The sequence below is a fragment of the Argiope bruennichi genome, chromosome 11 (genome assembly GCF_947563725.1).
Source record: "Argiope bruennichi chromosome 11, qqArgBrue1.1, whole genome shotgun sequence".
In the NCBI taxonomy this organism is placed as follows: Eukaryota; Metazoa; Arthropoda; class Arachnida; order Araneae; family Araneidae; genus Argiope; species Argiope bruennichi.
The window spans coordinates 86,693,963-86,707,587 of record NC_079161.1 but is presented as its reverse complement, the minus strand read 5'-3'; the positions used below and the strand labels follow the sequence as shown (position 1 = coordinate 86,707,587).

Sequence of the window (13,625 nt, the reverse complement as noted above, 5' to 3'; positions counted from 1 at the left end):
TTGAGTTATAAGCATAATTCTATAATATAGCTGAACAGTTAAATAATGGGAATTTAGATTCAAGTATACTACCGTTATACAGTAAATGCAATGACTCTGCAGAAGTTATCATCGTATTAGAATATTGTAGGATGGCAAAAGTGAAACTTGATACATAATCCTTTTTGAATACTCTATATTTGTTTTTGATATTTTAATTGATTAGTACTTTGATTTTCTTGAGTTATAAGTATAATTCTATAATATAGTTGAGTAGTTAAAGAATTTGAATTTTAGTTCAAGTGTTGTATTGCAGTTATACGTAAACACACTAACATTGCAGAGGTTATCGTCGTATTGGAATATTGTAGGATGGCAAAAATAAAACTTGATTCAGAACCGTTTTTGAATAATCTACATGTGTTTTTGATATCTTATTTGATTTACATTTTGATTTTTCTAGTTTTATATATAATTCTGAAATATATTTGGATAGTCAGAGCATTGAAAGTTAGATTTAAGTGTTGTTCTCAAGTTATGCGATAGACGTAATGGTATTGCAGAGATTGTCGTTGTTTTTGATAATTGTTGAATGGCAAAAATGAAACTGGATCAAAAACTCGATCCAAACGCGATCCAAATGAAACTTTTTCAATACTCTACATTGGAAGGAATTATAGTACTCTGTTCAGTTACTCAATAAATTATATCAAAATGCAAAATAAATAAATAAATAAATATAAATTTATTCATTACTGAAATCATTAATATATTTACTACAAGTCATTTGAGAAGAATCTTTTTACCAAAATATTAATTAGTAATTTTGAAGGAGAATATTTAATAGTGTAACATTCCCCGTTTCCCAGTACTGATAAGACATTTACAGCCAGCTGTATCGTCGCTGTTACTTACTAAACTCCTCGAGATAGCCAGATGGTGGATATTTTCACCTGGGTGGTCTCGCATCTGTTCATTAGCGCCTACAGTGAAATACCACATGTGGAATTCCTCGTCCAAGAGGTATTGATAGTACCTTTAAAGAGAAAGGGGTGTCCAAACATCTGGATGCTAGATGTTTCTCTTTGTGAAAGGACCTTTCCACGACACACTGGCGCCGCTGAGAGAGCATATTGCTGAACCGCGATTGGTCGAAAGAGAGCTAAAATGACCAATGTAAATTCAGAGGCGGAGATTGTCACCGAAATAAAGTGCAGATATTTCTTTTTAGGTAGAGAGAAGAAACGAATTGCAGGCGGACTGTTGGACTACTCCCACGAGTACGGAGTCCGAGAACCAACTGAGTTTCAAGAAAGCCTACGACTTTGACTGTTGTGTCTCCTACTACAAGTGTAAATAACTGTTTATTTTACCAAAATTAGAACAAATTGTTCTTTTGTATATATAGGGCTGTAAAATAAAGAATTGTCTGGAAACTCTGCTTCGTTATTTGATCAGTCTAGATCAAGACACAACAGCTAATTGTACAAAGTATGTATGGTTTTGGTGTTCAATAAACTTTTAAATTATACTAATTTGAAGGAATTTTCCTATAATCCATGTTTCAGAATTTTATCTTCACTCCTTTTTACTTTTTCCTTTACGCAGTATAGAGAAAGTATAGCAAACGTCAAAAACTCAGAACTCGATATTTTGAAAATCCTTCACCTTTTAGATATCCTTGAGTTCGATATACTTACACCTCCATTCGGCATACAGTATGGAACATTTTTGGAAAATGTTCCATATGTTTGGTTTTGGCAAATATAACTCGAAAACGCTTTGGAATAGACTGCTGAAATTTGGTACACCGTCTTAACACCAAATAGGACGTTTGTCTGTCCGGCTGTTCGAATATAAGTTAACACGATAATTACAAAACAAAGACGGCTAGATAGATATAATTTGGTATATAGATCTAACATTTATAGTGTAGGTGCTCGTCAAATTCTGAGCCAAATCCAACTGCGGGTTGACTGTCTGTCAGTAAGTAATTTCAGATACATATAAACGCGATAATTCAAAAACGTAGTTCCTTAAATAAATCATATTGGGTGGAATTTTGTGACTACATATGCTGCTATGTATCAAATTTTTGTTTCAACCGCTTGAAAAAAACGCGTGTAAAACATAAATTTGATTTTCGAATACTCTTAATCACATGCCAAGGATTAATCGCAAAATATCTCGCCAAAGAATAAAAATGCTAAATTTGCGCCAAAAGTTAATATTTCGTAACTATTATACGCCAGAGCCATATAACCAATTCTCTGCATGAAAAATTTATTAGAAAGTACGTGAGAAAGTTTTGTAGAGACCACCCCTGCTTTTTTTTCCAATTATTATTGATAATATTTTGATAGAATTGCAACTTATCATTCAATTAAAATCTCATAGAAAAGAAAGTAAAAATTTTAATATGTTTGTTTAGTTTAATTTTCTTTAAGTATTCCCTTTTATTAAATTCTTTGTCACTTTTTCAAATATAAATATTTTTACTTCAAATTATATTTTCAGATTCGCTAATCTTTATTACGTAAAGATGTTCTTGTATATAAATTAATGCAATCTTTACTTAATTTATCTAATATTAAAATTAATGCAATCTTTACTTAATTTATCTAATATTAAAATTAATGCAATCTTTACTTAATTTATCTAATATTAAAATTAATGCAATCTTTACTTAATTTATCTAATATTAAAATTAATGCAATCTTTACTTAATTTATCTAATATTAAAATTAATGCAATCTTTACTTAATTTATCTAATATTAATGCAATCTTTACTTAATTTATCTAATATTAATGCAATCTTTACTTAATTTATCTAATATTAAAATTAATGCAATCTTTACTTAATTTATCTAATATTAAAATTAATGTAACATCCTAACTATCATGTATAATGAAACAAATGAGAAAATTTAGCACTATATCTTATATATTACATATATAAAAAAAAGACTAAGTAGGTCAATGTTAATTTTGTGTATTTTTTATCTTATTCACAATGATAAACAAATATAAAAAATTACATTCCAAGAAAATAACAGCTATGATGTCATAGTTCTACGCCAACCTTTTATAAACGCATCTGCTGTCAAAGAAGCATACGTGATAATAATAAAACAATACTGGTAAAAGCAGGTCAACCTTTTAAAAACGCGCCTTCTTTCAAAGAAGCATACAAAATAATAATGCAATACTGGTAAAAGCAGGTACAAAATATATGTGATTAAAAGCAGGTAAAAAATATATGTGATATTCTTTATTCATTGCCTACGCGATTTCGAGCTTCAATATTCATTGCCCACACGATTTCGAGCTTCAAAATCTCCATATTAAAACAACATCACGTTCTCACAAGATAAAAAATTGGGTGCCCTCTCTAAAACAGAAAAATCAGTATTAAAAAAGACTGTGGTAAGAATCTAATGCAGAGAAATAACATAGTTAAAGTACAACTTTAGAATTGAAGACAAAAAGTAAAAAAAGTAAATACAGCGAAATAATCAAATAAATTAAAAATCAATAACTCAGTAATTTTTCGACTGATATATTCTCCTAATATTTTCAGACTCGTCTTACTATAATTTATAAATTAACCATAACTTACTTTATAATTGCGTGTACTTGATAACATTATATATTTAAACTTTATTTTAAGGACAAAACATGAAAAACCGGAAAGTTTTAGTAATTGATGATATATATCATATAACTTTTTAACCATTTATTTCACACTTTAAAACACTTAAAATTAACAAACTTAAAATCTTGAAGTCACGCAATAGCTTGAATATATATAGTTAAAAAAAAACCGAAAATAATTTAGATAAAATCGTTTTATACTGTTACATGGGTTTAAAGTTCAATGTTTTTAACAGATGACAAATTCGTCCAGAAAACTTCCCACGAATAAAACGTAGGAAAAAAAATCCCTCTAAAACAAAGTGCCTGGCAATAAGAAAACCATGAAACAATTTCAGTATAGTTTACAAAATTACTGTATTAGGCCATAAATTTCAAGTCAGTTGAACTCAATTTTTTTTCCCTTGACGTTTCTCTCATGGTATCTTAGCATAATGTTACAAAGGCTTCAACTGAGTTTGAAAAATGTTGTTTACCCACATAAGTCTTCTAGAAAGGGAAGAAAGAGGATGAGAATGGGAAGTTTGGGAGGTTTATATATACGCTGCATAAATATATTATCCTTTACCCCAGTCTGGAAAATGAAGAGTGGCTTACTTTTATTTCTAGTAACTACTTGAAGGAGAAGATAAGAGGTACTCAACTATTAATGCAAAAATTAATGATGAGGCTGTTAATAAAGAAGGGTCAATAGGAGAGTAATGATTAATTAATGCAAGTATTCACCCACAAGCATTATGGAATAGAAAACTTGTTGCTCATTAATTGGTTAAGTTTTCCAGTCTTGGATGATGGCGAAGAACAGATGACGCTGATGGATGGAAGTAATAAAGTTGATGTAATAAATTGATTATAAGAAATTTATGTAAGTAATTTCCATCATATAACGATAAAAACTTTTTGTAATATGGATTATATAAGTGAACTCAAAACAAAGGATTCTATACGACTTTATTCACTATTATGAGAATTTTTATTTCTTTGGCATTTTGTGTTTTTAATTATTTTCTCGTGAATTAATTTTGCATTTGGATATAGACTAATTGGGAAAAATTTGTTTTAATGACAATAATGAGGTTGACGTAATAAATTAATTATAAGGAATTTTATGTTAGAAATTTCCTTCGCAAAATAATAAAGACTTTTTGTAATGTAAATTATAGAAGTGAAATTAAAAAAAAGGATCCTATACGACATTACATACATTATAAACAGGTGTGAGGATTTTTAGTTTGTTTTTAATTTCTGCGAATTTTCCTGCGAAGAACAGAGAAATTAATAGATTTTTATTAATACTTATTCTTTTAAAATAATTTGTGACATCAATTGGATTCATTTTGTGAAATTTGCTAAATTTGTTCTTCATAAATAAAATTATTTTATAGAAATTCAATAGATTAAAAAAATTCTATTAGCATTTTAGAACATATAAGCAAAAAAAAAAAAGTGAATTATGCCTATATTTTTCTAAATATTATTAGAATATAAATATAGCTTTGTAATTAAAACTAAAAACTTCTATGAAGAGGTAAGAAATCAATGTATTTTTTTTAAATTTTATTCTTTTAAAATAATGTATTTTTTCACAGATGTAACGTAAAATGCAATCATGGTATCAATACTGTCTTCCAAAATTTAAAATTCAGTCTATAAATCAGCAATAATTGATAATTCAATCAATCTTCTATAAATTCGATAAAGAAAAAAATATACCCACAAAAAATAGTCAATCAAAGAGTATTAAATTCTAAACGAAATATTTTCATGAAAGTGAACATCATTTATAGTCAACAATTTTGAAAATGTCGATGAATGTTGATTTTAAAAGTATTCAACAAATGCGATTTCTCTACCATCAAAGATACAGAATCACTAGATGCATGAAAGCTCTTTTTATATAAAATCCCAACAGAGCCAAAACAGAGGGGAAAAAAAGAAGAGAAAAAAAAGAGTGAGATATCCCATATCCGCTTCTTGTACCATCGTGCCGCCAGTTAATACCCTCCTAAACCTAGATTGATGCCGGATAATGCACCCTGAAAAGAAATCCCCGGATGATCCGGCCAAATAAAAAATAGTGTCCGGGAGATCTAGGAAGACTTACGGTTCATGTCCACCATGACAGATGTAACAGCGGGTAGAGATATATTGTTATTCGAGGCATGGCAAGCGTAGCTCGTGTGCAGGTCACTTCTGTCCAGCGAGTCCACTACGAGCTCGTTGCGCACCACGTGGGAGTGGACTTGGAATGTGTCGTCCAGCAGAACTGAGTCTTTCCACCACGTGACTGATGGAGGTGGTTTTCCTGGAAAAGAGGGGATAAAGACAAAATATCAGTACAAACGATGATGCATGCATGCAGATCAAAAGTCTTTGTTGTGCCTTCCTCTATTGAGAGTAAAGATTTCGTTTAAATAAAAATGCTTTTTATTTTTGGTAATATAATAAGGTCATGGCGTAATCGCATATAATAATAGAAAAGCTAATAAATACACACAGTTATAATGTAATTCAGAACATAACAAAAGAAAATAGGCAAAATTTTGGAAAAAAAATTTAAAATTCGATAATTTGGTAAAAGTATTCATATTTTTAATTTAAAAACTTTTTGCCTTAAATATTAATGCTTTCTAGGGAATGGGAAGTAAGTTTCTCACTAAAATTCTCAATCGTTTTATGAAGTTATGTAGGCTGGCATAAGTTCTAATTTTTTATTTTTTTTTCAAAAAGATAGAAACTTAGATGATTCTTAGAAGCATAGATAGATATTCAGTTTTTTCATACTTAGAAACTTTGATATTCTAATGAATAGATGAAACTTTAGTTTCTTATCTCACACAAAATGGTTACCTAATTTTATTTCTTACTTAATTTTCCATCAACCAAATTAATTAATTAATCAAATTAAATTTATCAAATAAGCTAAATGAATCACTCTTCTTAAGCCCATCTCAAACCTAAAGGTATTTTAATATAGACAAAAAAAAGAAGGTCTTTTAAAGGGTAAATATATTTCAATTGGAACAAAACCTCAAAAAAATTATTTCAGTCAATACCACTTGGAAATGCAATTCAAGATTTAAGAAGTATGATTGGTGCTAATAGAATTAAAAAAAAAATTCATAGTAAGTTAAGTATTTTTAATTTATATATAAACTCATAAAGGAAGAAGAAATTGGAAATTCTTGTAATTAAAAATCCATTATTTTTATTAAAAACATCAATATCAGTATTCTATTTTTATAAATACAATGTATTTTTTCTCTTCTCAAAAGACAAGGTATATCAACCTTCTATAGTGAATTTCCGGATTTCGAAATACAGGGTGTTTATTTAGTCCTGGACCCATTTTGATGTTTAATTACTCATAAAATAATAAAGATAGATTAAAATTAATAACATAAATGGTTAAATAGACTCAAAAAGTTTCATGACCCTTGTCAATGAACTTCCACGTGTGCCCCCTTCGTCGCACGGAGAATATCAAGTCGATTGTCAATTTCACGCCAGGTAGCGGTAAGCATGTCGGCATCCACAGAGCCTATTGTAATTCTGGCTTTTAGGTCATCAATTTTCGACAATCTCCTCCTGAAAACGTTGGAGGATCTTTTTGGTAAATTCTGAAATTTCTCTGTGCTTGCACTATCGATTTCGTTTCTATGAACCACCATAAAATCTGTGCTTTCTCTTGTGGTGTATGCATTCTCCTTAATATCCGCTCGAATAAAACATCACATACAAAGGTACTACATAGAACAAACACATCAAAAGTAAACATAACATTGCAATAGTTGCCAAAAACAAAAGAGAAAAAAATGCAATTAATAAGCAGACGATATTTAGAAAAGTACAGGTATTTAGATTGGAAAATGAAATTATCTGAAAGTAGCCACACGCGCAGACGATACTTACAAAAGTAAAAATATTCAAACCTGAAAAGGAAAATATATGAGTTATTCCATCAATAAATGCCATAAGCTTGTTTATATCTTCATTATTTTATGAGTTATTGACCATCAAAATGGGTCCGGGACTTTATAAACACCCTGTATAATCTTCCGAGTTTATCAAATTCTCAGTTCAGTTGGAGGACTCAAATTTTGACTGCAAACAATGGAAAGGCATAATTTCAAAGTTCATTTGACAGTTTGTGATATTTAAACATTTGTCTAATTCACTGAGCCTAACTTTATTTTGAAACATTTTAAATTATAACAAGATAGTACAAAATTCAGAATTACAAACTGCTAACAGAAATAGAACACACAAATATAATGTAGAACGCAGGAGAATGAAGGGCTAAAAATATCTCTCTAATGAGCTGACTTGTACAAGATGCTATTACATAATGAATGGAAATTCTTTGTTTGGCGATAAACTGCTCTTGGATAGAAAATACATACACTCATTATGACAACCATTGCATAAAGTTTCACGTTTACAAATGCTTCACAGTGCCGGGGCATGGATTAAAAAAATGTTTCAGAACCATCTGGCACTTCGCGAGCAGAAACAATGAAGGTGAAGATTTTTGAAGTGGTATATGTGCAGTTTCAGCTATTTCGCATTTCCATATTATTATGACTTTGTAATATTGCTTCCTTTCGACATAAGTATCAATGTCAGGAGTGATAATTTCAAGAAACTAGTAATAAGAAGTATTGAGAAGATGCCAAGTCAATGAAACCGGCGAGTGTAATACTTTTGAGACTTAACCACAAATTTGTCCAAAAATAAAAAATAAAAAGAAGAATCCAGAATATTTTAGAATCTTGGTGAAATGTATTATGACTCGAGTTACAATGATTTTTCTAGAACATTTGATGTCCATGCTTGAAACCTGTAAAAATAAAAGGTGTTCAGACGTGAGTCAGTCCGTAAATGAATAGTCAATAAGAGTTGAGATGAAGTGAGTAGTTAAGAGAATTATCTCTGAGTGTTTTGTGTTGCTGAAATTGCTTAGTGCGTTGCAATTCGTGTGCACACTCTGACTGTATTTTGCTACTGTGTATTCGTGTGAAATAATGGGCCCTAATTTGCAGCTGAGGATTTTGGTCTTTTCACCATTTAACCCACCGGACAGATTTTAGATCTTTCCTAACAATATGCAGTTGGAAATTTTAATGATGAAATTCATTTACAACGGTGCCGAATAACGCATCTTACTTTAATTAATTTTTCTTATCAGTTAGTACCAGAAATGCCAATTCATGTAAAAAGAGTAAATTTTTTACATTTAAACTCGCCTATCTTTTAATATAATGTAAATAGGAATGCAAACAATGTGTACAATTCGTTATATCGTTACAGAAATCGTTCGTTGTGGTATGGTAAAACAAAAGCAACACACTGGAAAACTTATATTACTAAAATTCCAGAAAACAGGGAACAAAATAACAAACACACAGCCAAAATATGCACGAAGAACAGTAGTTTTAGACTCTCACAACACAAGCAGACAAAAAAATCTTGAAACGGAAAACAGTAATAGTATTCAAGATATTCAACTTAAACAATTAGGCCGGCGTCTTATCCTAGGAGCAGCGCATTTTCCCCGTGGGCATCTCGGGTTCGAGTCCTGGTTCGGGTATGGTTGTTCTGTACGTTGTGCTCTATCTGTGAGGTGTGTGAAATAGCCCCCCTGCAAAAAGGGCTTGTGCAAGCGAGTGTGTGAGTGTCATCTTCATATGAACTAGAAATCAAACTTCTGCCCTCGGGTGTTCAGAGGTCTTTACCCTCAGAAGCTACTTCACAAACACGGCTTAAATCGCTGACTTTGTCAACGGCCTTATCTTTGCAAGTGCCATAAATAACAACACAGACATAAACAATTAGAGAGATTGCTCAGCAACCGATAATTTCAAAGAGAGAAATTTGAAAACACGACATCTTCTTTTGATGACACAGCTCTGCCGATAGTACATGATGTCACATGGGACTTTCTAGAAGATTTTTCAGCTCGCGGTTTCTTAAAGAAATACGACCATAATTCGGGTGATTCAAGACTTTCAGTTTCATCGGCAAAGGCAATACATCTGTGGACACATGGCCGAAAATTCTGCACCAAGGCCAAGGGTCATTGATCTGGCATCCATTAAGACTCCTCAGAAATATTTTTCACAGCAATGAGAATAGCTTGAAAAGGAATGGACATTACAAGTTTGTAGCAATAGCTTCATAATTCTTTCTAAACTTTCAGTTATTGACTACAAGCTTATGTTTCTACTTTCTCGCACACATAGTATAAGAGGAAGTATAGTAATCGTCAAAAAATTCGAAATTGAAATTCCGACGAACCTCCACGTATTAGACCTTTATGAGTTCGAAAAAAAAAAAACATTTTTGGGAAATGCCTGTCATTTTGTCTGTCTGTGCCAAAGATAACGCAAAAGCATTTTAAGCTAGACGGTTAAAATTTAGTAAACCATCTTCACATCAAATTTGCTGATTTCTATCAAATTTTGAGTAAATTCTGTTCGGGTGAAGTCCGTCTATCCGGCTGTTCAAATACAAGCTAACAAGATAATTACAAAACGAAGAGAGCTAGATATATAAAAGTGGGTAAACAGATTCGGGTACACAGAAAACATTTCTAGAATATGTTCTTTCTATTTTAGAAAATCCTTTGTCATTATTCACTATGGATGTTAAATCTGTGTATCGATAGTACGACTGTGTATATAATATCTGTGTGTCCGTGGTTAGATTTGATCGAAATCCAATTACGTGTTGGCCATCGGTACGTCTGTACATTTAGAAACAAATAAACGATAATTCAAAATCACAGTGGCTTAAATATACCAAATTTGGTATGCGATTTTGTGACTACAAGTTCAGTTTTGTGTCAAAGTTTTGTATCAATCGGTTGAGAAAAACTAGTCTAAAATACTGTTTCAATTTGCGTATAATAATTGCATGCCAGGGCCAATCGCCAAATATCTCCCCAAGTAACGGCATTATGGATTCAGTGAAAATATTAAATTAACGCCAAAAGATAATGATCCGTAACTATTGTACGCCAATGCCATTCAAGGGTTTTGTCTGGCACAACAAGTTTAATAGAGAACAGGCGAGAAAGTTTCAGGACACTCCTTCCACTTGTTTCAATAACTATCCGAGAATTTCAAATACACGCACTTTTTCAAAAGCAGCCGTTATTAATGATTCTGCTGTTTTAGCCCTTGTAAGAGCTCTTGCACTTCAGTAAACAAATGGTAGAATTGCCTGATGATTACCTATATTCTATATAATTTGCACAAAATAAAATGAAAGAAGTCAAATATATTTCACTGTATCACGCGAAACTTTATCTTATATACTCCATTTTCAGTTTAAATAACATAGCTCAAAAACTTTGGTCAACGTCATTCAAAAACATGTGGGTCTCATTATAATTTTTTTTACACAAAAATCTAATTAAAGTAGAATAAGTATAATTTTTTCACACGGACAATATTTATGATTGTTTTTGCTAATTTTGATCTTTTTCTAGTAAAAATTTCCCAAATGTCATCTTTTTTTTCCCGTTCTTTGTCTTGAGATAGTTTCCCGAGAAAGCCTTTATCTTGAGTAATAATTATTTGAGCATACGTAAGAAGTATAAAAGTTCATTAATTTTGCAGCAGTTCCTGTGAAAAATCTTTTTTTTTTCGAGCCAGACAAATAAATTAAACAAACGCCAGAGATATTCGATGCTAATTAACAAAGAACGGAGAAGAACTGCGTCTTACTTTAAATAAATTTAATTAAACAGCAGTTTTCCCTCTTTTTTTTTCCGTTCTATTTCTTTTTGTGGTCATTTCGGTGGAAAAATCTTTTTCTGACAAATTTGATATGCTGTAATGAGGTTATTTTACAAAAGTACCCAATCTCCAAAAGTGTAATTGCGCATTTTTCAGCTGACGTCTTGTTATGCGAGTTTTGAAGATAAATTTTGGATAATTATTTGGAAATTGATGGAATCTTAATCATGCTTTATTTAAGTAAACATAAAGATTCAAAATGAATGAATTAGTTAATGGATTAAATGAAAATTGGCATAGTTAATTCGCTTTCCCATATCATACCCTGATTATTTTTAATAGTTTTTCTGTATAATTTTCTCGATTATTAACTAAATTGCAATGTATTCTAAAATTAATTAAGGGATATGAAACTCCTTTAAATTAATAATAAATGCCTAAATTATGAAGAAATGTAACTATAAGATTTTTAAACTCCATTAAAGTAATAGTTAGTGTATACATTACGAAGAAATGTAACTATAAGATAACGAAACTTCATTAAATTAGTAATAAATGTATAAATTATTAGAAATAAAAAGGAAAATGCGTCAGAATACCTTAGACAATTGGCCTTGGAAGTCATTAATAAAATCCCTAAATTTGACATTAAATTGTATACTGATGGCAGCAAAATTGACAATTCTGCAGGTAGTGGCATCTATATTGTAACTCCTCAGTCTGGTTTTGCTCTAGGCCAACGAAATCCAGACTTCTGTTACGTTTTTAGAAGCGAACTTCTAGCAATAATTATAAGAACCTTTGGATTCTTACTGATAGCCGCAGCTCAATGGAACACCTTAACAATTGAACCTATGTTGGAGATAAAGCAAGTTTAGCTATTCTTCAGAAGTTGAAGCTGATTTCACTTCAACATGATATTCATTTCCAGTGGATCCCATCTCATGTGGATTTAATTGGTAACGAAATAGAAGACAGGCTTGCAAAGAAAGGAAGCAGCCTAGTGACATCATGTTCTGCTGAGCTCACATACTTAGAACTGTTCTCTCAGGCGAAATTCTTAAATAAGAAGAATTGGATGGTTCCTTCTACTCATGAATGGTATAGAGCCAATAAGCCGGGGCAGTCCTTAAATCTTCCTTGTGATAGAAACACCAACACTTGCCTGTCGCTCCTTGCCAGTGGCCACTTTAAATGTCTTTTCTTTTCTCAGTGTGAAAAATTTTACCCTCTTTGCCCGAAATGCTGCCAGCATCAGGCCTCTGCTGAACATATTCTGGACTGTTTAGGATTTCATTGGGGAGAAATTTATTCTTCTCCCTTTCTCGTTTTTGACTTTCTTCTTGTCAACGGATTTTTGGATTTGGTCTGACTAAATCAGACCGTGGAGATTAGCAACAACAACAACATTATTAGAAATGTAATTATACCATTAGTTAAATTCTAGAACATTTTTAAAATACGAGTTGAATTTTTATTCTCAAGCAGTTTACAAATCACCTTAATATTTTTAAAAATATTATTCATATATGTTATGAAATGCAATTTTTTTAAAAAAATTTGCTAATAATTGAATAAAGGTAGAGTCAAATTTTGTGAACTCAAGAAAGTAATTTCCTTCTGGAATTAATATTGAACTGATTTCATGATTTGTAAGAACATCATTTAAAAACTTTGCAAATAAAGTGTATCTATAATGTGTCTCATTTTAGACACGGCAATCTCTCTGGCCATATGTCTTTTATTGTCTATAATATCTTGATCTTTAATTTTTACCTTCTCAAAACGAAATATACAAAGGAAATGTATTCTAATAGTAAAAAAAAAGAAAAAAAAGAGAGATTCTACCATATTCAGGAGCCCCTCTGAGCCCGGAAAACACATTTTAAGAATTATTTCCCTTTGTTTGTGAATTCGACAATTCAGAAACAATATGGGCTAGATAGAAAAATTTTGTTGTATTATTTTTACACTAAATGCTTGGTGTTTTGTCAAATATTGAAAGAAATATGCGCAGTAAAAATCTATTAATCTTTCTGTCCGAATCTAAGTTACATGATGAAAACAAAACAATGGAAGCTAAGAATAAAATTTCGTAACAGATTTAACTTTTACAGATTAGATCCGTCAAGGAATTGATCTACTGTACACCTGCACATTCCCAAGTATAAACTGGATAAAACGGAAATGCAATGATAATGATATATGAAATAAAGTATTTGACTTTGTGGCTACAATTATGGTTCTAT

At 31.0% G+C, this 13,625-nt stretch overlaps 1 protein-coding gene across 1 annotated transcript in view; it reads right to left on the bottom strand.

Annotated features, from left to right (window-relative positions):
- LOC129956719 (hemicentin-1-like) overlaps positions 1–13,625 on the bottom strand; it is a 224,075-nt gene that overhangs the window by 206,404 nt on the left and 4,046 nt on the right. Inside the window, exon 4 of the mRNA XM_056068655.1 lies at positions 5,739–5,939. Coding sequence (XP_055924630.1) covers positions 5,739–5,939 — 201 coding nt within the window. The remainder of the gene's footprint in view (positions 1–5,738; positions 5,940–13,625) is intronic.